The sequence below is a fragment of the Melanostigma gelatinosum genome (assembly GCF_949748355.1).
Source record: "Melanostigma gelatinosum genome assembly, chromosome: 6".
NCBI lineage: Eukaryota > Metazoa > Chordata > Actinopteri > Perciformes > Zoarcidae > Melanostigma > Melanostigma gelatinosum.
Genome location: NC_136639.1, coordinates 12,804,993 through 12,828,724, shown reverse-complemented (window position 1 = coordinate 12,828,724; position 23,732 = coordinate 12,804,993). Strand labels below are relative to the sequence as shown.

Sequence of the window (23,732 nt, the reverse complement as noted above, 5' to 3'; positions counted from 1 at the left end):
TTCGTCATCTGGGCCAGACAGCTGAGAGGGCTAGATAGCAGAAGAGACACATGAAGATGGCTAATGTCACGCCCCACTGACATCAAGGTCTCTGCTCCACTTCTAATAGACATTACAATATGCCACTAGAGGGGGGCCAGATATACCTCCAATGCGACGTCCATTCAGTGTTATAATTTACAGGTATTTATTGATAAAAACAAGGCATTTTATGTTGAGATGATTTTGTGTGTACGTGGGAACAGAAGTCTCAATGGTGACTCACATCCAGTCATAATTTCTTTATTATTTGCACCTGGTAACCAAGTCTGTTGTTTTTTGTTTTAATTTTAAAAAACAAAGCTATCGACTTGGTACCTGCAGAGATAAGTGAAAAATATCGATGTGTCATTTTATTCAAGCACCATTTTTGTATACCTTCTTCTATCTATGACAATATAGTCTCAAAAATGAGGTGGTAAAGGTACTTTACAAAAAAGGTACAACCTTTTAAGCGGTTTTGGAACTGTATATCGGCTTTGAACGCAACTCCTTTTTAAGCTAGCCTGCGAAATTAGGGTATTATACCCGAATTATTGTCTTTCAGGAAGACATTACTCAACTGACTGTGCACAGCCACGTCAGTAATTAAATTGTCAAGACGTGGTAGACTCACAGTCTGATTTAAGACCAAATACACGATTATTGTTAAGAATACGCGTGAGGTTGTCCCTGGCCTTGATCGGCAGCAGCCCGTGCCGCCTGAGAGGAAAATCTGCCTTCGAGACTAAACTCAGGCCTAAGTAGCACACTGTTCATTATCAGGAAGTGTGGCTGAGAATCCTGCAGAGCAAAGGTTGCCAAACTTACTTATTTTGCTTTACATTCCTTGTTCATTTCTTGGATTATTGGATTCGATTTAAGGTACAACACCGAAGTGTTTTATCAGGTAAGTCCTAACGCGATATGAATGATTCTTCTTTGTCGGATATCACACTGTACACACTGACTAATATAACTCATGGTCCTACTGTAAATAGATATAACTAATTAACTTATACCTCCCTCTCGTTCAGTCCGTCTCTATAATTAATTAATAATAGGAATCTTAAATGGGTGCTTAGACCATGAACACAAACCAATATTTTAATTTCCTCCTGTTTTAACTTGATTTATCTCCGTATTTACAGGCAACGTCATCATATTTTAAGTGGGTGTTTAAAAGTATTGAATTCATTGAAATACATTTTAAGAGCAGCAGATACAGAAATACTCTGTAATATGTGACTTTAATGTCAAACGTTAAACTGTCTAGTAACGCTGTGTTATGTCATAACAACAAATGTTATGTTTTCAGTCTAGACACACTGATTTACTGTTGTTTGGCCTTGTTCTTTATATGGTCCACAGCCAAAAAAAGTTTGGCCACCCCTGTCCCTGTACACAGCACATTGTTTGTGATCATTTACTTTTTGCTTTCTATGCATTATGCTATCTTTAGAAGCCTTAAGAAATAAGAATCATTCACCAATTTGCTTTTTTTCTCTCTTTCTATCACCTCCCCATCACACAGAGTCCACTCCCTGTCTGGCAATGCCTCTGTTTCGGGCTCCGGGTGAACGTGGTGGGGCAAATGCTCGGCCCGGGCGGAGGAGGAGGACGAGGAATACGGAGTGGATGGGGAGCTGCGGGAACACAGATACAAACGGCCTTGTCCTTTCGTTGACACGTCTTTGTCTGCTGAGCCTGGCAGACAACATGAAGGACGTGTGGGCGAAGGACTATGCGGATAACTACCTGGATCATTATTCATTCAGATACATCATGGGGCCCTTCAACGTACTGCGTGAGTGTGTCAGGGCTTATTTAACAGACAACAATGCTCCTGTCTTACAAGTAACGTGTCCTTTAACCACGTGGACTTTAGCAACATACAATTCACTGTATCAGCAAAAAAGATTTAGACATGAATATTAAAGTCTGGGAATAACAGAGGTTGAATAAGGGGCTGCAGATGTTTGGCATGTGATTTCACATGAGAGTGCCTTTTACAACTCTACTTCCTCCACAGATTACGTGATTTACAGCGTGACTGATCTCTTTCTATATCTTTTACTCTCCATGTAGCGGGTGAGCTGGTCGAGGAGCTGACGTGGCTCCTGTGCACCAGAAAGCAGATGACCCGTGCAGCCCTCCACCTCGTGCTGGTGCCCCAACTCCGTGGCCTGTCTCTGGAAAGTTGTCCTGGTCTGGTCACCTCCGCCCTCTGTGCCCACATTGCTGCACGCTGCCAGGTCAGATAGAATCATTTCATCTGCATAAAAGGTGGATCCGTTGTTTTAAGAGAGAAATATGTCTGACTTGTTATGTTGTTCACTCACTCGTTTGAATCTTGTCATTGTTTCTCACAGTTTGGCAGATGATTAGACCTGAGGAAATGCTCAATATGAGACGGGTATTAATAACATTTTCCTGATGTGCATTTAGTATATTGTTTGTGTATGTAGCCAATATTTTCCGAGCTTAAAATAACACTCTTTTTATTTTCTGGGGGATGATTTTGGTTTTACAGAATAAAAATAGTACAGATTAAACTGTGTTTTTGGATGTGTTCCCCGAACTCACTGCAAACAGGAGTGGTCACAATTTATAATTTAATAAGCATAGTAAAAGTTGTTCTGTTTTTCTCTTTTTGCCTGTAATTCCTGAATCTCTTTATATTTCCTCCTTCTTGTCTCAGGGTCTGTGGAGCCTGGACCTGTCTGGAGGCCAGCAGCTGCTCTCAAAGGTCCTGTCTGAAACCCTGTGCTGTCTTCCAGCGCTGCGCTCGCTCTCCTTGGCTGGTACACCTTGTGACAGATGTGTAATCAAGACGATTGCCCATCGCTGTCGTTTGCTGCGCCATCTGGACATATCCCGCTGTCATTTACTTTCCCCTGCTGCTCTTCTTCCTCTTGGAGGTGGGGGATCCTTCCTGTCCTCCGACTGTCCTTCTAGGTCACCTCGTTGCACCCCGCAGTCTTTTATTTCCTCTTCTTGCTCTGCACCCCTGTCTCCTCTCCCCCTCAGCAGTCTGCTGGCTTTGGATATTGGGTTTGGGGAACAAGAGGGAGACCCTGTGGCGGCAGCAGCCTACCTCCTTCTCTCCCTGCCCAGCCTGGAAAGAGTGGCCATGGAGGGCCTTACGCAGGCCTGCTGTCTCATCCAGCACAGACGGTTTGACCAGACAGAGGAGTTCACTGACAGAGAAGGAGTTCACAGGCTGGGGGAGGTGTGGAGGCACAGGCAAGGCACGGACAGTTGGGGGGAAAAGAGAGAAGGAGCAGCAGCAGGTGAAGAAGAAGAGGAGGAGGAGGAAGGGACATTGTGGAGTGGGTATGGTAGTGAGAGTGAGGAAGATGCAAGTAGAGATGAAGGGCCAAATTGCTCTCTGAACCAAACAGAGTACAAAAAGAGAGGAAGAGATTCGTCAGGTGATGAACGCCTGATCCTGCTCCTGAAGGACGTCAAGGGTTTATCATGTGACTCTTTGGACAGTTTAAGTCGTGCCTGTCCAAACATTTACTCCATATCTGTGAACGTTGAGGATTTTGAAAATACTGGAGGAAGAAGCCAGGGGTCTCTGTTAGCCGCAGGCCTCCAGACGTGGTCAGGCCAGCTACGGAGCCTCTCGGTACACTACCCCGGCACTCTGGCGGATCTCCTTCCTGCCTTGCAAGTTGCAGGCTCCTCTTTGGTCTCTCTCACCCTGGAGGGGGTGAAAACCAGCCCTCACACCCCTCTACTGGAGGTCATCGAGGCCTGTCCCAGACTCAGAGACCTGCTCATCTCTGCCGAACCTCCCACCAACCCACAGGGAGCAGCAGACGAGGAGGATCAGGGGGACGGACAGGATCTTCCACAGCTGCCCAACCTCTGCTCTCTCACACTCAAGTAAGGCTACGATTGATACGCTACGTAGTACACTCGGAATTATCGACCCTTGTTTGTGAGTCGGTGGATTTACGGTTTGCTCTTGATACAGACTGCGCATGTAATCGTGTCTTTGACGCAGCTATGCGCTGCCTTGCAAGGGAAATAAGGGTGTTTCTCACAAACCTAACACATATCTTATCTATGATATGTATCGAAGTAACATTGAAATGGAAACGGTGTAGATCCATGCATCTAACTCACTGAACAAGGCTGTTTCTGTGTCATTTACCTGCCAATACATCTTTATTTCCTAGCAGGTTCAATTTAATTGAATTTGAATCCTAATTTGATAAAGGTCTTTCGGTAAACCTTGACCTATAACTACTACTACTTCCTGTTATAGTAATCCATCTTCTTTGTTTGTCTCTGTGTCTAAAGTTTCTCGTATGAGCAAAGCCAAATGAAGCCTGTCATGTCCTGGATGTCCCTGAAGAGGGTGCTCAAGTGTCTCCTGACTGGTTGTCCTTTACTGGAGAAGCTCTCACTGGTCTCCCTGCCCTGCCCTCTGGACTGCGTTTTAGAGGATGTACTGCACGTACTGGACGTGGACCAGTACCTCTTTGCAGAGTCCACAAACTCACCTCCCATGCCACTTGGACGGGTACAACGTATTGACCTGCCACGCACCGATGTGAAGATGCTCACCGTGAGAAGTTTAATGCAACGGAGCCAGAGACTCAAGTATGTAGATGTGAGTTGCTGCTGGCGGATCAGTCAGCTCGAGTGGTTGAACTGCGAGAAGTCCAGTAAAGTCCAAGTTGTCTGGTCTTAGTGAAGAGATGAGCAGCTTCCAATACAGGAGCACCACTGTTGAAGGTGGATGAATAATACGTTATATATCTATGTATGTATGACTGAAACTCTATCACTTTTGTTATTTTTGTAACTAAAGTCTGATTATACGCTAAACATTGATTCTACAGACAGTTTTTCTTTCACTGACAGACTACATATATTCTTACTTGAATACTTGGGCCTTGAATAAATTGTAGCTTCTCTGTTGTGTTTCCAATGAATCTTTTGACGTTGTGTTTTTCTAAGGTAATGGGCGAATTGAACAGGAAACATGTGTCTTATGCGTGAGGTGGTACGTACTGTATATGTATAGTGTCCTTTCGGTACAGTGCAAAAACACAATTTTTACTTAAAAAAATGATGGCAACAAAGTGACACATAATATAATTGATTTGATTTTAAGTACTACAACTTTGTGTAAAAAGTATTGAATACATTAATTACATTTAGACAAAAACAATATGTAAATGACAATAAAAGCAACAGTTAAAATGTGTTGGATTTAGTAACAGCATGTCAAATGATGAGTTATATTTCACAAGGAAAACTGATTTATGTTTACTAAGAATAACATCAAAATTACTTTATATTTACTAAATAACTGGTGGAAATTGATTCATATTTACTGAATATTTGGGTGAAATGTATTTATATTTACTGAATATCTTGATGAAATTGATTCATATTTGTTAATTATCTGGGTATATCACAAGATATTTCAAGAAATAGATTTTATTTATTTAATTCAATTTTTTTCAATGTTGATGATTTGACATGGATTGAACAACGGGTACCCAGATTACTACCTATTTGAATGGTATTTTAGTAAGTTGCAATAAAGAAGAGCTGTTACTGTTCAGAGGTGACTAGACAGGAGCATGAAAGACAAGAAATTCAAACAACTCAGGTAAACTATCTGATAGGCAAGCATCCAAATTTAAATGTGCTTTATTGACATGGTTACCATAGTCTGATATTGCCAAAGCATAGTGCAGAAGACTAACAAAGTAAGTATGGTAATTCAGAATGTAAGAGAAGAAATAAAACAAATGGTTTGCATATTACTACACATACTATACAGCTGCAATACCATTAACATGTGAGCACATTCAGAACCCTCAGTTTGATTAATTGATAAAGAGTTAGGCTCAAATAATCAATAAGGGGACTTTCACAACACGTGGTATATATATATATATATATATATATATATATATATATATATATATATATATATATAAACAGGTGAATATAATGGTAATGGTAAGAACTGTAGAAAAACAAATATCAACAGGCAATCAATAAAAATCAAGCATTTATCAGTTATGAAAAATGCATCATGAAAGATCTAAAACGAATTTATAATCTGGGCGACAGCAGTTTAATGTATTAAGTTACTTGATAAACGTTACTTGAAACAAACCGGACTAGTGATTCATCAAGTGATTGTTTCCTGGTTCACCTTGCAGCCAGTAGGTGGCGGTAATGCGCCTTCATTTTGGCTGCAACCCGCTATTAAATGAAAAAGAAGAAGAAGAATGTTGGGCGGTTTAGGCTTCTATGTGGTTTCTGCATTCTGCTCCTAAACTTGTTATCCGGGTTACATGGAGTGGAAATCAAACGCACCGTGCTCGAGACCTGAGTGGCCACGTCATTCACCGGAGACCTGCCACATACTAGCTAAACATTAGCCAGCGGTTAGCATCTGGCTGCACAGATATGTCATTTTTTACAGAAAAGGGGGGACTTTCATATTTTTGCTAGTAAGTATTAAATAATTTAAAGGCCACGAACATATAACTGTACTGTGTTGACACTGACAGTTCGTAACATGGTGTCAAATCCAGCTCTTTTAGCTAACTTGTTAGCCCCCACAGTCAAACACGTCACGTTAGTTGACGTCTGGAAACGTTACGTTACTTCTTTATTTTTAACGATGCTGTTCCCCTGTCGTCCTTTACATTTGGCTGAGTTTGAATTGGTTTAAAATCGCCCGTTACAGCAGTGATACCTCGCAATATATCGAACATACCGGCATTCATTAATCGCACCACTTACATCAGGCTTACGAAAGTTACCTGACAAATGATAACACGTTTGATCTTTTGCCCTAAAAGGTCACGATGACAAGTGGGGAGAATGGGATGGAGCCGTGGAACAAGCCAAAGCTCCGATCTGCAGCAGAGTGATTCTTAATTTACTATTAAAGTACACCAACAAGTAGAAGACCATCTACACCATGGGAAGGTTAGTTTGCTGTCATGTGTGGGAATGTGGATTCGTTAATAAACTCATCATATCTCATATCTGTGTCAATGTTAGGCCTACTTTGCTCAGGCTCTCCTCTTACATCTGTTGACAGGATCAGCTTTTCGTGCCTTTTCCCAGCCTCGTGGCACTTCAGCCTGTCGTCCCAGGTTCTTCCTCGGCTCCCGACACCTTCCCTCAGACAGCTGCTCTTCATCGGCCTGGTGCTCTGCCTCATGGGACTGCTCTACCTGCTGCTTGTCACTGGGAAGGGGCACGCCAGCTGGATCAGAGAGGAAAATCACTTCCACAGGTAAACTGCTCAACATCCGCCTCAGTGTTTATGTCGTGGTGAACACAGAGTATATATCGTCTTAACAATTCTCTGTTGTCCAAAAGGCACTTGGCAAAGGTGAGTGATGTAGACGCAACAGATACAAGCAACCCCAACCTGAACTATGGCCTGGTGGTGGACTGCGGCAGTAGTGGCTCCAGGGTGTTTGTGTACTGCTGGCCGCGGCATAATGGCAATCCCCACGAGCTTCTGGACATTCGGCAAATGAGAGATCAACACCGCAAGCCAGTGGTCATGAAGATCAAACCAGGTGAGATACGCCTGGCTAAATGAATACAGTATTTAAAGGAGAGGACATGTGTATTATTTAACAGTTTAAAGACTCTCAAATGTAAAAAGAAAACCTTACATGCTAGCTTGTTTTTTACCCCTTGTAAAATATATTTTTGGTTCTTTGTGTTTTTCCTTGTAGGTATCTCTGAATTGGCTAAAACACCGGAGAAAGCCAGTGATTATATCTATCCACTGCTGAGCTTCGCAGCCCAACACATTCCCAAAAATAAGCACCAAGAAACACCCTTATACATCCTGTGCACGGCCGGAATGAGAATCCTTCCCGACAGGTACAGTCAATGAGCACAATCTTATAATGTGAACCTGCAATGCTTCCAGATGCCCCAGATACAAATATAGTTACAAGAAATGTTCATACAGAAGGTCTAAGCAATGCTACGTGAAGCGTTAATGTTATGAATGCCATGTGTCTTATGAGGCCGTTTTTGTGGTTGTTTAAACTCAGTCAACAAGAAGCGCTTCTTGAGGATCTGCGAACTGACATCCCAGTCCACTTCAACTTCCTCTTCTCTGACTCCCACGTGGAAGTGATTTCTGGAAAACAGGAAGGTAAATAAAAAGGATCATAGGAATACATGAAAATCAGTATGTTGAGCTAAAATGTATTGCAGTCCAACTGCTTTATTTATTTATTTATTTATTTAGATTCTAACATATTCAAAACGATGCCATAGTTTTGATTCACCACGTCCTTGATTTTAGATGCTGGTAAAAGTTTATATATTAACATAACAGTTTGTAATCATCTGCTTTAGGTGTCTATGCATGGATTGGAATAAACTTTGTCCTCGGAAGGTTTAACCATGTGCACAATGGTAAGGACCCAAGCACGGCATATTTCCGCAGTTTGCCATTTTAGAAAGTAAATTGTTTCGTCTGCCACACTAAAAGATATGTAGTCACGTGATATCCCTGCTCTACCCGACTCTGTCACCTCTCTGCTGTCAATCTGTCAAGATGGCGAAGCTGTAGTGGAGGTTCATGTCCCAGGCAGCGAGCAGCAGGAGGCGCTGATGAGGAAAAGGACTGCAGGTGTCCTGGACATGGGCGGGGTCTCCACTCAGATCGCTTATGAAGTTCCCAAAACTGTAAGCTTTGCTTCTCCACAGCAGGTTATTACCCACAACCAATTCTGTTTTTTGTGCTGTCTTTGTTTTTTGACACTCACCTTTTGTTCTTCTCCCTCCTTTGAACCTCTTTCATTCCCTGGTTAAACCCTGTGTGCACCATTTTTGTCCCGTGGAGATGGTCTGCTCTCCGTTCATCACTATTGAAGGCATACTGTAAGCCTGCTGCATGACCCCATAGCAGGATTTATGAACTGAAAACATTGAGCCACATACGTAGTGACCCTCCGATGCAATGGAGGTTGCTCATATTAAGATTATTTATTTGTGTTGTTAGTGATTTATGTACATAAGCCGGTTTGGCAGACACTAATGGTGCTTTTTGCTCTCATTGGGCCTCATTCACCAATATCTTCCTACGATCCAAGAGAAGTCGACGTCAGACTCACGATGTGTTCACAGACAGAAATGTCTGTGCTTGTTTCAAATTGCTCTATACTGTACTGTATGATTAAAATACAATAGAGTGCAGTACTGTATTTAAAATATAACTTACTGTAGTTCATATTATAATTAGGCTATAGCCTAAAACAGTGTTGTGTCGTTTACGAGTACAGTAACATCTGTCGTGCAAATAGGCTCCTACGCCACAGCTGGGTGGTAGTTTCAGTGAAAAAACCCAAAATAAACACTAAACTTCTTTAAGCTAATTATTTAAACACTCTGTATCGGAATTATTCTCTCCAAAGCTTGCTGATCCATATAATTGGTTAATGACTCTCACTGTCATCACTGTTTGAGGTTTCCACTTTCAAAAGAATAATTATTTAGAAATGTGTGTTTTAAGAAGACATTCTTAAGAGCAGTTGATGGATGAGGCTCATTTGCATTTTCTTTTCACCACATGATGCTCGGATCACGTCAGATAGTTTCAGCTTCTATGTTTCGAGATACAATAAACTAGAAATACTAATATTTATTTTGAATAAATATTCATATCATAAGGGTGTCTTTATTCCCAGACTGATTTTTTCCTTGTTCCTCAGGAGGAAGTTGCCAAGAACTTACTGGCTGAGTTCAACTTGGGGTGTGATGCGCATCGCACAGAGCATGTTTATCGTGTTTACGTGTCCACCTTCTTGGGGTTTGGAGGAAATGCGGCACGGCAAAGATACGAGGAGAGTGTCATCAGAAATACTACCGCGCAAAACAAGTGAGATACACAGCCGTCACTGTTTTATTCATTTTATTTTGGTAAATGTTTTCCATCCCAGTCAGTACAGAGTACTATGTGTATTCACACTGTATGACTGGTCTCTCCAGGCTGTTAGGTCAGCATACGGGTGAGACGGCGGCCTCTCCCTTCCTGGACCCTTGTCTACCTGCAGACCTGCAGGATGAAATCGGTCCATCGACACAGAAGCTGTACCTGCGAGGCACAGGAGACTTTGACACGTGTAGACGGATCCTCCAGCCGTTCCTCAACCTCACCAACGAGACCCTAACCTCCCTCAGCGGCATCTACCAGCCAGCCATCGACTACATCCACAGTCAGTTCTACGGCTTCTCCGAGTTCTACTACTGCACGGAGGACGTGCTGCGCATGGGGGGGGACTATAACGCTTCCAAGTATGCCCGGGCTGCCAAGGTATATCCTACATAGAAAGATTACATCTACTCTCACGAAGCATGGCACACAAACCCTCAAAGAGTTACCGCTTAGTCCCTAATTATTTGGGAGCAACGGGAGGTTGAGGTCTTATTTGTTGGTGTCCTACCACTAGAAACTCTCCTGATGTTGTCGTTTAACACTTACAGAGTTACTGCTCCACCCAGTGGAAGACTCTGAGGGAACGCTTTGACGCTGGCTTGTATGCCTCACACGCTGACCTCCACAGACTGAAGTGAGTCACACAGGATCGTCAAACAGGATCGTCAAACTGCTTCTAACGCTCAAAATAAGGATTGTTTACCAATGGTTTTATTTTCATGTCCGCAGGTACCAGTGTTTTAAATCAGCATGGATGTATGAAGTATTGCACTCGGGCTTCTCTTTCCCAGCCAATTATAGTAACCTGAAGACTGCTCTATTGGTCTATGACAAGGAGGTCCAGTGGACTCTTGGAGCTATTCTCTACAGAACACGCTTTCTGCCTTTGAGGTAAGGTGGATTCTCTCTCACGTTTACCTCGTTCTTTGTCACTTTACTGATGAAACCTTAAGTAATGATCGTTAATAACCTGTTCTTTAGTGCAAGTGTCGGATTGATTGGCTAATCTTCAGAGCTCATGACCTAGGTGATTTATAAATAGACTATTGGGTCCTGATCCAGCTTACTTTGTATAGGATTGTAGTTTAGTAGGTTTGATTCTTCTCACATGTTCCTCTGCATGTACATTGAAAGCATGCAACTTCATCTGGTCTGAAGATATAAAGACATCTTTGTGTACACACACAGTATTTCTTTGTTCAAAGCAGGTCTAACATGTATGGGTATATATTTATTTTTTGCCTCTTCCAGGGACATCCCTCTTGAAAGCCTGAAAGGAGTGCATTCTCACTGGCGGCACAGCTTCTCCTTTGTCAACAACCACTACTTATTCCTGGCTTGTTTCTTCATCGTGTTGTTGTCCATCATGCTGTACTTACTGCGACTCCGTCGCATCCATCGGCGCTGCGCCCCTTCCTCTGTGCCGTGGCTGGAGGAGGGCCTCGGCTCACCCACGCTTCCTATCAACCTCTGAACTTTCTAGCGCATAAAAAGTCTGGAGAGCATGTCTGACTTTGAGGCCATCTGCTTGTTGAGAATATCTATTGAGAATTGGACATATGAGGAAGATTAAATGAGTCTTCAGGCTTACCTGAGCCATGAAAATGTTTTTGTTTTATTTGTTTAATACAAACATAATGGTACTTTGTTCACTATCAAATCTTCACGAAGTTGGACATTTGCCTTTCTTTATGCCTTTCATGTCTATGATCACATCTTTTGTTTTTTGTTTTTATAGTTAAACGGTACAAGCACTCGCTATTTCTACAGGAACCTCAAATGCAATGCTAGTTATAATTGGTGGAGGGAGGACTTGAGATGCACTTTCCAGCTGGAATGTTTTTTTGTTTTTTGGCATCTCTCCCAAATTGTTGTGCCTCAACAAGACAAGTAGCCTTTAAGAGCTACGCTAGTGCAATACATGTCTTGTCACTGGTGGGGAACTCTCCAAAACACGTCTTTTCTTTTGTCAAGAATAGAAGTATTCATCTCTCTCTCAAAGCCTTGCTGACATTCTTCTGTTGGTTCATCTGACTTTAAAGTTGGTACTTTTTTGCACATATTTATGTTTGACTTCATTTTCAGAAGCCGTCATATCACTGCTGTGAGGGGATTGTAAATGAGAGCCCATGCCCCATTATTTATAAGAAAACGATAGAAGTGAAATGTTTGCACAGATGGAGGGGAAATAAATGTCACATTACAATTCAGTAATAAAGTTCTTATGGTATATTTGTCTGGCTGTTTATTTCATGAGGAGGAGATCAGACTAATCAAACTGTGTGTCTGTATTTCTTAAAGATTACTCTGTCACTGAAAAGTCAAGAGTCCATCCCAGTCTTCTCCACAGATTTCAGTGTTTCCATCCAGGTGGGAAACCATTCCTTAGTTAGGTAATGAGACCTGGGCCCCGTGCCACGTGAGTGGTTCAGCAAAGTCGATCAAATGTGCGATTAGCCAGCCTACATTAACGAGGTGATTGATGTCAGGCTATCTCAGTTCCTGCAAGGCTGATCCGCTCTCAAACAGTCTCGTTAATTCGAACCAGACGATCGGGATCAGGATGATTGCGCGTGCTCGTCAAAAGGGGGAAGTGTCGATCACCGAAACCATGAACTTCGTTGGGAAAATGTATCAGCTAATTGTAATGCCTCATCACCCCAACCAATCAGATGATATGTCTTTAAATGTGCCTGCTGGCAGTAGGCTTCATGGAATGCATCATCCAATGAGATCTCCCAGTGAGCACTAACCCGGATTTCAAAGTTGATATCTGGTTGAAAAAGCGTTGAAATGGAGCCTGAACTTTTAAGACCTTTTTTCAATGTGTTTTAAACCGTCTAAATTACGGTTACAATATCAACCTGTCACAAAACACCAATTTCTTTTAAAATATTGATGGTTTGATCAGTTGTAGGTTGAAAGAGACGCGATTTTGGTTACTTTAAATGTATTTCTCCAAAATCATATTCCGCTGTCCGTTCATATGTGGTCTACACGGAGATGTTATTTCAACGCATTCAATGTCTCATATAAAACGTCGTAAATATGGAACTATAGACCGTGTGCTGTCAACAAGAAGCTCCCAGGACATCATAATGAGAGCAGCATCATATATAATTTGGATGGGAAGATACTTTTACTGTGAAAATGTGCAGTTCTTATCATACAAAGTCTTTGGTTAACCAATTGCTCGTTCTGTTAGAAAAGACTATGCTTCTCAATCTCCACCATTAAAAGATGGAGAAGCATAGTTTCCCTATTAAACATGTGTATACTTGCTGTAACAACACTGGTCAAACAAGTGTGTCTTTAAGATCCAAGGCTCCTATAACGCTGAGTCATTGAAATGTCACACTGCTTTGCCAACACACCCACAGTGACATTGCAGACGGCTTTGTGTTTCAGCCAATGGTAAGTGAAGTGACAAAGCATAGTTTTATATGTCATTTAGTGTAAAAAATGTGGCTTAACTGGCGATCTAGAAATGGGGTACCGTGTTCTGTGGAAGATGTTTTTGAAGCAAAATTTAACATTGGTCTCTATGGAGCAGAAAGTTGGTTTTCCTATCTATTAACGGCTTCCGTGTCAAATGTGGAAATCTGGGATTCCACAGTAATTTTTCAACGAAAGGACAAGATTAGCTCCTTCTACATCCAGAAATTATGCATGAAGAGTGAAGATTGTGGACACAATGGCAAAATACAAATGTTTTTTTCACAAGAATCTCAAGCTGCTCTAGCGGTGACGTCACGCACTCTAAGCTGCGCAATACACACCCATTATAAAGTCAGAAAAGGGCAGAAAAATCATAAAAGTTAAATTGCTGCAGTTCAAAAAGTTTAAAAGACATCAAAAAGCTGAATCATGTTGGCAATAGTTGAGGGTTTTCTCAACATTTGAAAGTTGAAATGGTGTCTGTAGCTGAAAGTATGAGGAAGTTGAAGGATTTGAAAGTTGAAGAAGTTTAAGAGGATTTGAAAATATTCTCCATAGAGATCCCATTGAAAATAAAAAGCTTAATAATTCAAAAAGTTTAAAGGTTAGAAATAGAAACAGTCATAGCAGAGATGAGCTGAGGAGCTGAACATTTTGATCGTTGAACGGTTTCTGTAGCTTAAAAAATGAAGAAGAGTTGCAACGAAAAATGGGGGGGGACGGAAGAAATAGTGGAATAAAGAAACAGGATAACAATAATAATACAAACAGATGTCGCGTGATAAGGAGACCAAACCTACTTATCTGTTCAAGAAGGACCACTGCGATTACCCTTCTGTCAAACCCATTCAAAAACAGACACAAGCAGGGATGCACGGCAGCGCAGGGAAGTGTCAGAGGAATCCACCACGGAAACTTTTCATTGGTCGCCTCCAACCAAGAGCCAGCCCTACTGTTGAGAAGGCGCGAACCGATTGGTCCACAGTCACAGTAGCCCCGCCTCCCAGCTGTCGACGTCACACGGGCGCTGGAAGTCCCGTAAGTAGAGATGATGTTGTGGTTGTCCACGCCGCCGACACCTCTCTGACTGAGCGTGCTATCTCGTTGCGGAAGACCGAGGCGGGCGAGAGATAGAGAGAGAGAGAGCTTCTCCACGCATGGAGCTGAGCTCGGATCCTGTGGTGGCGTCGCTGGAGATGTCGCAGGTGAAAAGCAAAGACGATGATACCGTCGGAGAGTACGAGAGCCTGCCACCTCATGTCTCAGTGGCGACCCACATGACAGCAGGAGCCGTGGCGGGCGTCCTGGAGCACACGGTGATGTACCCGGTGGACTCTGTCAAGGTAACGCAAACACAGAGGCGGCTCACACACTGCGGCTCGTTCACTAACCAGCCACACACTACGCTGCTAACTCTAAAGACAAGCGTGCTATTGCGTGCTAACAAACATTAGCCATAAAGTGTTCAACCTGCCCATCCTTAGTTAGCCTCGGCGTTAGCTAAGGAATGCTGCACAGCCTGCTGAACAAACTAGTTGAGCAGGGTGATGCTACTTGAATTAAAAACACCACGTGTTCCTGCAGCTACACCGGGCATGTTACAGGTGTAGCTTCTCTCTCGATGTATTTAACTTTGCTGACGTAGCTGAGCTGAAGGTCCAGTGTCACCTGAATGTACTCTCATTTCAGCGAGGTCAGAGCAAAGGTCCCCTCACTTTGAGCTCGTTTGGCTGTGTGTAGAAACGTGTCCATGCTCTCCTGTGTTTCTTTAGTTTTTAGGTAATAAATGTTACGACATGAGTGCTCCAGACTCGCCCTACTCATACGGCGGGTAAGCGAAGGTCAAGCACATCGTTTTGCTGCAAAATATGTCAAAACTCAACTTTACCTCTAATATTAAAGGGTCTTCAATTCATCATCACAATGTTGCAAAGCTATGTAACGTTAACACACAGTTACGTTACATAGCTTTGCAACATTGTGACAATAAACTAAAGTTAACTGTGTCCCTGTTGAAATGTCCAACATGACCAGATTTAACCGAGAATATGTTACATGGTCTCAAGCTATTCACGTTGACATTTATTTATTGTATTAGATCTAACTTAATTCATTGTCGTTACAAATACAACAAAATGCCTTTTATCCAAGCAGATATTACAATTAGTAAAGTGCACATGCATATAGCATATGTGCATAATATGAGCAGATTTATTTTGAGCTCATTCTTGTTAAAACAAACATCTCAAAATTGGTTTAACGTCATTCATACATTCGTACCTAAGGCTCAAATGAGTGAGGTGATGCTGTGTGAATGTCTAATTGTTGGACCAGAGATCGTCACTCCCTCTTAATGTCAGCACTTTTTATGTTTTTTTTTTTGTTGTTCACCAATGAGTGCCATCTTTAGGTTAAAGGCCAATGTTGAAGTTCATGTTCAGAAGCTGAGTTAAATGAACGTCTAGTTTTAAGCTTGTGTCTGTAAAGTAAATCACAAACTGTTGGTTTGAATGTGAACTTTGCCCCAACAATCCTCTTCTGCTCAGCTATTGCTGTTTAACAGTGTCGTGTTGTTTTGATAATCTTCATCTTGGTGTGGCACGGGCGACTTCATTAACAAACTGCAAGAAAAATAAATGACGACATGTCCTCATTGTTTCAGTGTCGTAGTCTTTCCAAATGAACCCTTGTGTGTCTCAATTACACAAACCGTTGCTGCTGTTTCCTCTCGGGGTTTCTACGCTTACACAAGCACCTTTCAGCTGGAGGCGCTCCTTCACTTTCATCAGTGTGTGTCTGGAGTTGACAAAGAACCTTTTTTGAATTTATTCAAAATGTCGAATTTATTCAAAGGTAAGTTTGGTTAAAGTAATGAGTTGGTGTCTCGCATCAAGCTCGAGGTGACTTCATCAGAACGTCGGTTTACTACGACTTGCTTTAGTGGATACTTGTAACAATCTCCACTGAACCTTTCAACCGGTATGTTTCAACCTTCCACAAGTACAATATGAACCGGCACAGCTAGGACTCGGGGAGAATCCCGAGCTAATGCGAGGAGGCGGCTCTTATCGCTGTTGTGCACATTTGGAATCTGCCGCTTGCAGTGAAGGGTGTGTGTGTGTGCTGCTCTTCTGTTGATTAGTAAACCGCCACAGAGCCAGGACCGCTGAAGCTGTGTGATGTAATAGATGGGGGGGCGTTTCCTTTTTTTTCGGTTGTGCTTAAATGATTGTTAGGTGGACAATTATAGATGACGTATTTATATGCAGACAGTACTCCTCTTTAGTCCTATTATTTGATTACTGTAGAAACTTAAGGATCTATTCTGCATGCTTGTTCTAAAGTTAGACCCTAAACTGCTGGACTAATAGTTTCTCACTACATTTCATCTTCTGTCTTAACAGTTCCTTAAAGTTTCATGTTAGACCACAGCTTTCTTCACATCCACATTTGAACACACTTAATGTTGTTGACTCAGTGTTTTGATTCACTTTTTAATTGCTGCACTCTCTCTCGTTGGTGCGGTCCGTGTGATCGTAAAATGTTTTTACGAAAGTGCGATTTGTTTTCGTTGGACAAACACAGATACTTGTTGCATGTGACAGACTTCACCACAGTGTGGATACAGCCCAACTGTTTAAAGCCAATACTGTTATCAGTATGAGACAGTAAACAGTCTGATAATGAGGTATCTGTGCCAGGCCAGTAGTCATTCTGTGGGAGATAAATGAACACCATTTTTCTCTAGTGTTCACCCTTTTCACATCTTTTCACAGACCATAACAACGTTCACAAATTTTAACCTAATTTCAGAGGGTTAAACCTCACTATAACTTCACTATCTGTTCCTACACTTAGAGTATTAGGCGTTTGGTCTTCATATAGTTATCACTATAGAAGAGCCCGGTCCTGTGGTACAGTTTGAACGGCCTGCGGCTCACTTTCTACTCGCCCAGAATAATTTGCCCTTCAGATTATCTTGTGAGCAAACTGATATTGTAAGTCTTTAAACAACTGTATCGCTCCGTTGGCCTGGCCTGTAAAAAAATAGTAACACAATGTGACTCATTAGTGGATAAATTCAGTCACGCTAACTTAAAACATTAACTGTGCTACCAAAGTTCTGTGTGCCCCAAGTACCAAAATCTGGATCAAACGGAAATGAAAGATATATTTTATTGTTAAGCCAGAAGAAGGAAACATGCTGCAGGAGATAGACGTAGCCTATCTCTTCAGCCGGCCCCAGATCTCTTTGCAAATACAAACATGCTTTGTGGTGTCCAGATAACTTGGCATGGTTGAGTCAAACAAAGAGCTGCCACATCCTCCCACACCAGCCTCTGGGGGACACATGTATCACTCAGTCAGGACCTCACTGCTGCCAAGTACAGTTCATGTCAGAACAATGTGACGGCCCGAGCGGGAACAATGCATCAATCATCCGCTGGCTTACAGGTGTGCACTTTAAAGCCACTTAGTCTCATTCACGCAGATCTTTCAGTTAGCTTTAAATGATGAACAATGGTTTTAAAAATCTCTTTTATTCTTTTCAGACAAGGATGCAGAGTCTGCAGCCAGACCCGAATGCACAGTACCGGGGTGTGTACCAGGCTCTGAAAAGGATCATCCAGACTGAGGGGGTCTTCAGACCGCTGAGGGGCCTCAACATCACTATGATGGGAGCGGGGCCCGCACACGCGCTCTACTTTGCCTGCTACGAGCGGATCAAACGCTCTCTCAGTGACGTCATTCAGAGTGGCGGCAACAGCCATTTGGCCAATGGTACGTGTTCCCACAACACAGTACTACAATCAAGTGATGCAACGGCTTTCACACTAGGCTACGCAACAAGGATCAACCATTTTAATGCCATATCTTGTTTATATAAGGAGTTATAAAGCCATATTTTAAATATGAAAAAAATCAAACATGCTATCTGGGATATGCAGTGTACTTTAGCATTTAAACAGCATGAACACTTGGTGAATCACCCTGACCTCTACTGAACATTGATATTTTCATTAATTTAAGACCTGACGGATATGTTCATGTACTTACAGGTTTGGCGGGTAGTGTGGCCACTGTTCTCCATGATGCCATCATGAACCCAGCTGAAGGTAAGAAAACAAAAAGGTTCTTTCTGCACTTTTAATGGAAAAAGTTGCTTAACTTAAATGATTTCCCTGTTGTCAACAAATCCCATGAAAATAACAAAACCTTCAGTGAATGAAACAAGTATTATCTGTGTTTCCAATACCCCATATACTTTGTATGTAGATTAATCCTCAGCAGAAAATAGTCTACAGCAAATGCGCCATTTTCCTCCTGTTTGAGTTGAGTAAAACATTGCGCAGCTGTTTAAGGCAATCATCTGGACTTATTTAAAAATGAATCTATACATGTGTGGCCCGTCTTTAAAGAATTCAGCAACAATAAATTGGCCACAGTCAGGGGAGGTCACTCAAACAAACCGATGTATTGTTGGGTTTGTTTTCATGGGACACATTGACATGACTTAAAAATACAAAATAATCCCAGCCATAACATTTAGAACCACAGTGGGCCATAGGCTCAGTCACCTCATTGTTTCCTCATTCGGCAAAAGTGACTTCTTCAAGACCATTACTTGAATAAAGTATAAAGTTGTATGTGATGGATCATGCGCGGTTGCTCGTGTCTTTCAGTGGTAAAGCAGAGGATGCAAATGTACAACTCGCCATATCGAGGACTTGTGGACTGTCTCCAAACAGTGACGCGCACTGAGGGTTTGGGCGCCTTCTACCGCAGCTACAGCACACAGCTGACCATGAACATCCCTTTCCAGGCCGCTCACTTCATCATCTACGAGCTGATGCAGGAGCAGCTGAACCCTCACAGACTTTACCACCCCGGCAGCCACATAGTGTCGGGAGCAGCAGCGGGAGCCATTTCCGCCGCCATAACCACTCCACTCGACGTTTGTAAAACTCTGCTCAACACACAAGAGAATGTAGCGCTTAACTCCATGAAGATCAGCGGCCACTTATCGGGAATGGCCAATGCCTTCAGGACAGTGTACCGGCTCGGTGGCCTAGCGGCCTTCTTCAAAGGGGCCCAAGCTCGGGTTATATACCAGATGCCCTCCACTGCCGTCGCCTGGTCAGTGTACGAGTTCTTCAAGTACTTCCTGACTAAGCAGCAGCGTGAACAGGAGGCGGGACCTCGACCCATGTAATGGAAAGTGTGCTGTTTGAGGAAATAGCATCACTTATTGTTGTTGGAGTGGCAGACAATGGCTTCCCTTATTGGTCCCTCACCTGAATATTTGTGTGTTTCAAGTTAGGCTGTTGCTCAACCAGGATTATGCAACCGAGATTAGTAGTCTTAAAAGGACAGAAACACGAGGAAGAGTTGAACGGTCCTCTTCTTCTTCCTCCTCCACCCCACAAGCTCATGAACCATAACTCTCCAAGCTGTCTTCTACACGTGGAGGCCGTGAGGAGGATCAAGTTGTCTTGAGTGATGTTTATAGTTCTTAATGTTGAATCTTTTTATTTATTTTGGTGGCTTTCAGAGGCTTATATTTTACGGATGTGGAGGAAACACAATGCTGTTTGTTTCTTTTTCATTGTGTATTTATAAAAAAAGAACAGGCATTCACAACACATTCCTCATTTTCACTCCACAACAGTTGCACTTTCCAAAGTGCCTTATGAATATTAAACACTGCTTCACCAGTTTTTTTATTTTTGCCCTCTGGTTTTTCACAGAGAAGCGTTTTATTCTGAAATGGGATCAAGTGGCTCTTTATGTCATAACTGAGGTGCTTAATCTCCGCACTTCTATTTTTGTGTTATATCATTTTGCTGAAAGTGCAAAACAGCGTAGTTTCCTAATGAGAGACCCTCTTTCTCTCTGTCGGTATCACGGGGCGTCGGCAGCAGTAGTCCAGTTAACCAACCGTTGCTCCTGGATCCTGCTCAGTAATCGTCCCTTTTAAAGACTCGTACCCGTTGTAGAGAGACGGCAGCTTGATGATACGTGTTCAGGCGAGGGTGACCCTGACTTTTTCTGAGAAACGGTCCAAATGCGGCAGTTACTTGTGACGTTGTCCATGTCTCAACCCTGACGTTTATCTGTGACGGTGAGCTTTCGAGTGGCCTGCGTTTGTTTACGTGTGTCACATTGACCATGAACCTAAAAGTCGTACATTATAGATGAACTATTTTTACAGTATGACTGGAGCTTTTAAGTGCAGACTTTCTGTGATCCAAAATGTAACAGCGTAACTTTTAACTGGGTGATCTCCATGAGACCGGTGCCGGACTGATAAGCTGGTGAGCAGGCACTGCTTGTTCTTTTATTGTCACTCATCCTGTTGTAGTTTCACATTTCCTGTGTGCTCTCTGCATTCAGTCGTCAAGACATTCCTCCAGATATTGATGTCATCCAGTAAGCAGTTAGATGTATTTGTTTTTCATTATGGAGGTTTTGTTCCCCCCCCCCCCCCCCCCCTTTTTGGTTAAAGTTCAGAGAGTTCGTCAGATTCCAGTGGTCTCACAAACCCTCAGCAGATTCTTTGTGCTTGTACAGCATGCTAATTGTGACTATACCAAAGACGTGCATTGTGTTCTATGCATCTTACTTTTAACCTGTAATTACAATGCTATTTGCCTGCATGAATTGTCATGCCACCTTTTTAGCCGCATAGTTTCCAACCAGAGTAGTGTTCAGTTGCTTAATCACTTAAATTCTAAATCCTCTCGAGGCTTATTGTCGGGGAAAGTATTTTCTGCCTCAGCATTTCCTTTTTCCCCCTTTTAAAATATTTCATTGACTCCTAAGTACTTGAGAAAAAGCAGTATGTGTGTTATTTTGGAAGGTTTTCAATATGTTTGGAAAATTACATGATGACTTATTTGTTTTTTTAACTTCTTTTTATACTCTACTTGTTTTAGATCTCACATGAATGGATGAGCTGTTTTCTCAGCTTGAATATAAAAATGTCTCAATTAGCGTTGATTCACAATGTGTTATTCGAAGTGTAGCCACAGTTTGTTGCCCACGATGTGTTCATTTTGTTCAGTCGGGTCTGTTGACAAAACTCCACACCTGATATTAAGTGAGTCATTTGATGAACAAAAGTAAAATGAAGCCAGTCAGATTAGTGCTTTTCCTTCCTTTGGAGTGGTGATTCATAATAGTGAATCATAATTCCCAAACTGTGTTGCAACACTTTTGTCCTGTACTGTACTTTTAGTGTGTCTAATAGATGCTTACATTTGAAAGGAGACAGGATGGCTGATTTTCTACGTAGGGATTTTCATTATGTAAATAGTTTTAATATGCACAAATACTTGGGATGGTTTTTGAGAGAGAGCCTTCTCCAGAATAGGAATGCTAGGCAGTATGACCATGCTAATATGAAATGATTGTGATAATGCTGCTACAGTATGTAACACTGGAGCTGAAATAAACATGCAAGTGAGGAATGCTGTGATTTTGTGTGTTTTGTCTCTGAACTAAATGAGCATTTGCGTTGATATTCTATGTCCCGCCTCAGTCTTTTCAGTGCTTCTGAAGATGGTGCTTTGTTTTTATTCCTTCTGCATGAAAATACACGAGCTTTACAAGTTAATGGGGCTTTAGTTGAAAGTACCACCTTTCCAGTGTAACTATATTTCTACCTGAAGAAGAAACAACACTGAGTCTAACTGCTGTTGAGATGAATTAGTCCTTTGTCACAAGTAAAATACAGTTTGAATTAGGACTAATTTCAAAAGAGTGAAAGCCAGTAACATGACTGCAGTTATGACCTCTTCCTTTCTTAACTTGAGAAGTAGAGTCATTGGTACACATAACCAATACAGTCTGTGGGTCTCAAAACCAAAACTATCTGCATAGCTTCATACCAGTTAGTGAGAAAATGTGTTTGTTTGAAAGCACCAACCCTTTATTAAAGTGCAGTGTGTCTCCTGCAGGAGTCCTACAGCTCCACCAGAGGGCGGTGTAGCATCATTTACAGGTTGTCATCACAGACACAGAGAACAATCAAAGGTATGACATGATGTCGACGTGTGATTTCACTGTGTTTGGATACACATGCTGATGTCATAATCAGTCCAGCACTGTTGCTCTATTTCACACGTGTGTCCTCCATGTAATGACACAAACACAAGGCAGATCTGATCCTTCGTTGAGATGGAGACAGTGCAGAGCTGTATTCCAAACCAGCATGCCCGAGGACACGTACACTTGCTGTGAGGTTGTTGTCGCTGATGTGTTTAGTTTTCGCCCTTGTCCCTGAGCAGGCTGTCTTTGTGGTCGGGGTTTGGTTTTTCTCCTCATCTGTTGTGAAGATCTGCTTATTTTTCAAAGCACCATTGGCCACCTTGAAGAGCACGACGGCGGCTCCATGACCACACCTCACAATCAGATCCCTAAAAAACAAAAAAAAGGTCAACTCTTCAGAGCCGAGACTTAACACTGTGTTTCTTGGCATTTACCTTCTTTATTTCCATATTACAGAAAATTTTTATGTAGCCAAACGGTCCAATTATAGAGGAGAGGAGGCAGTAATGTTATGCACTCCTGCTCACTGCTTTTCATCATTCACTTGCTAAATCCAGTTAATCCAGGTACTGCACAGACCGATTTAGAGATACTCCCTGAACCAGAGAGGGACACAGACAAGAGGATGTTGTTTTTAGGTCTTCTGTGTTTTGTGAATCAATGTACCGTGTCCCGTTGAGCCTGTGGAAGTGCAGGTTTTACAATGGCAAGTGCAAATAATAACAGTTCTCCTAACCTTCAGCTTCACCCTTCAACAAGCTCCTTTATCTGATGAAGGAGTTCGTGAACGGCCTGAGACACCGAGAGACGCTGAGAGATACTGTCAGATTTTCAATGCCGTCAAAACAGATGCTATCTGCCCTCTTCATGTCTAATTACCTGTTTACTCCAAGGACCTAGAATGAATGGTGCCGGTGATAAGAACTCACTTAAAGGAAATCATTAAGATTAGCTTCTTACATTCACAGATAGGCCAACTGTCCAACTTTCGCTCATTTGAATAATATAGTACAATTTAGGCTCATATCAATTTCTAGATTCGATTTAAAAGGTTAGAGGAATCACAGTGAGGAATAAGAAAAACAAGGTCATGACACTTGTTGCCACAGGTATAAGACTAATCCTTCACAAAGTCAGACGGCGTGAGACCTCTCGAGTCTCCCTCTATCAATTCCATCAGTCCTCTGCTCACACTTTAGTTGTGTCACCACAAACGTCCCCCCCTTAAATATGTAACGCCCTAAATCCTGCATGCCATCTT

The 23,732-nt window shown here is 42.2% G+C and overlaps 3 protein-coding genes across 5 annotated transcripts; all 3 read left to right on the top strand.

The window, feature by feature from the left end:
- The first annotated feature begins 843 nt into the window (after window positions 1-843).
- On the top strand, window positions 844-4,892 carry LOC306778456 (uncharacterized protein). The gene is made up of 5 exons (XM_079269952.1): window positions 844-928; window positions 1,553-1,825; window positions 2,107-2,273; window positions 2,720-3,912; window positions 4,333-4,892. The coding sequence occupies exons 2-5, from the start codon at window positions 1,573-1,575 to the stop codon at window positions 4,724-4,726; spliced, it is 2,007 nt and encodes a 668-aa protein (XP_079126078.1). The 5' UTR covers window positions 844-928; window positions 1,553-1,572; the 3' UTR covers window positions 4,727-4,892.
- Window positions 4,893-6,378: 1,486 nt separating this feature from the next.
- On the top strand, window positions 6,379-12,198 carry entpd4 (ectonucleoside triphosphate diphosphohydrolase 4). Of its 2 annotated transcripts, none has more exons than XM_079271014.1 (13): window positions 6,379-6,512; window positions 6,867-6,996; window positions 7,112-7,309; window positions 7,396-7,601; window positions 7,764-7,914; window positions 8,091-8,194; window positions 8,401-8,460; window positions 8,603-8,733; window positions 9,759-9,925; window positions 10,036-10,360; window positions 10,531-10,616; window positions 10,712-10,873; window positions 11,234-12,198. In XM_079271014.1, exons 2-13 carry the CDS (start codon window positions 6,989-6,991, stop codon window positions 11,454-11,456), a joined length of 1,821 nt encoding a protein of 606 aa, XP_079127140.1. In that variant the 5' UTR covers window positions 6,379-6,512; window positions 6,867-6,988; the 3' UTR covers window positions 11,457-12,198. The 2 variants fall into 2 exon arrangements, with proteins under 2 accessions (XP_079127140.1, XP_079127139.1); XM_079271013.1 differs by having other exon boundaries at window positions 8,603-8,757.
- Window positions 12,199-14,499: 2,301 nt separating this feature from the next.
- slc25a37 (solute carrier family 25 member 37) lies at window positions 14,500-21,883 on the top strand. Of its 2 annotated transcripts, none has more exons than XM_079269964.1 (4): window positions 14,500-14,763; window positions 17,974-18,202; window positions 18,481-18,537; window positions 19,105-21,883. In XM_079269964.1, the coding sequence occupies exons 1-4, from the start codon at window positions 14,578-14,580 to the stop codon at window positions 19,632-19,634; spliced, it is 1,002 nt and encodes a 333-aa protein (XP_079126090.1). In that variant the 5' UTR covers window positions 14,500-14,577; the 3' UTR covers window positions 19,635-21,883. The 2 variants fall into 2 exon arrangements, with proteins under 2 accessions (XP_079126090.1, XP_079126091.1); XM_079269965.1 differs by lacking the exon at window positions 14,500-14,763 and adding an exon at window positions 17,766-17,875.
- Window positions 21,884-23,732: the final 1,849 nt, after the last annotated feature.

Excerpts from the sequence above, each read along its gene's own strand:
- entpd4 (XM_079271013.1), top strand. Across the intron at positions 8,461-8,602 it reads GTTTAACCATGTGCACAATG|ATGGCGAAGCTGTAGTGGAG; the intron begins GTAAGGACCCAA and ends CAATCTGTCAAG. Across the intron at positions 10,874-11,233 it reads ACACGCTTTCTGCCTTTGAG|GGACATCCCTCTTGAAAGCC; the intron begins GTAAGGTGGATT and ends TGCCTCTTCCAG.
- slc25a37 (XM_079269964.1), top strand. The coding sequence starts at position 14,578 with ATGGAGCTGAGCTCGGATCCTGTGGTGGCGTCGCTGGAGATGTCGCAG. Across the intron at positions 14,764-17,973 it reads ACCCGGTGGACTCTGTCAAG|ACAAGGATGCAGAGTCTGCA; the intron begins GTAACGCAAACA and ends TATTCTTTTCAG. Across the intron at positions 18,203-18,480 it reads CAACAGCCATTTGGCCAATG|GTTTGGCGGGTAGTGTGGCC; the intron begins GTACGTGTTCCC and ends ATGTACTTACAG.
- LOC306778456 (XM_079269952.1), top strand. The coding sequence starts at position 1,573 with ATGCCTCTGTTTCGGGCTCCGGGTGAACGTGGTGGGGCAAATGCTCGG. Across the intron at positions 2,274-2,719 it reads ACATTGCTGCACGCTGCCAG|GGTCTGTGGAGCCTGGACCT; the intron begins GTCAGATAGAAT and ends TTCTTGTCTCAG. Across the intron at positions 3,913-4,332 it reads CTCTGCTCTCTCACACTCAA|TTTCTCGTATGAGCAAAGCC; the intron begins GTAAGGCTACGA and ends CTGTGTCTAAAG.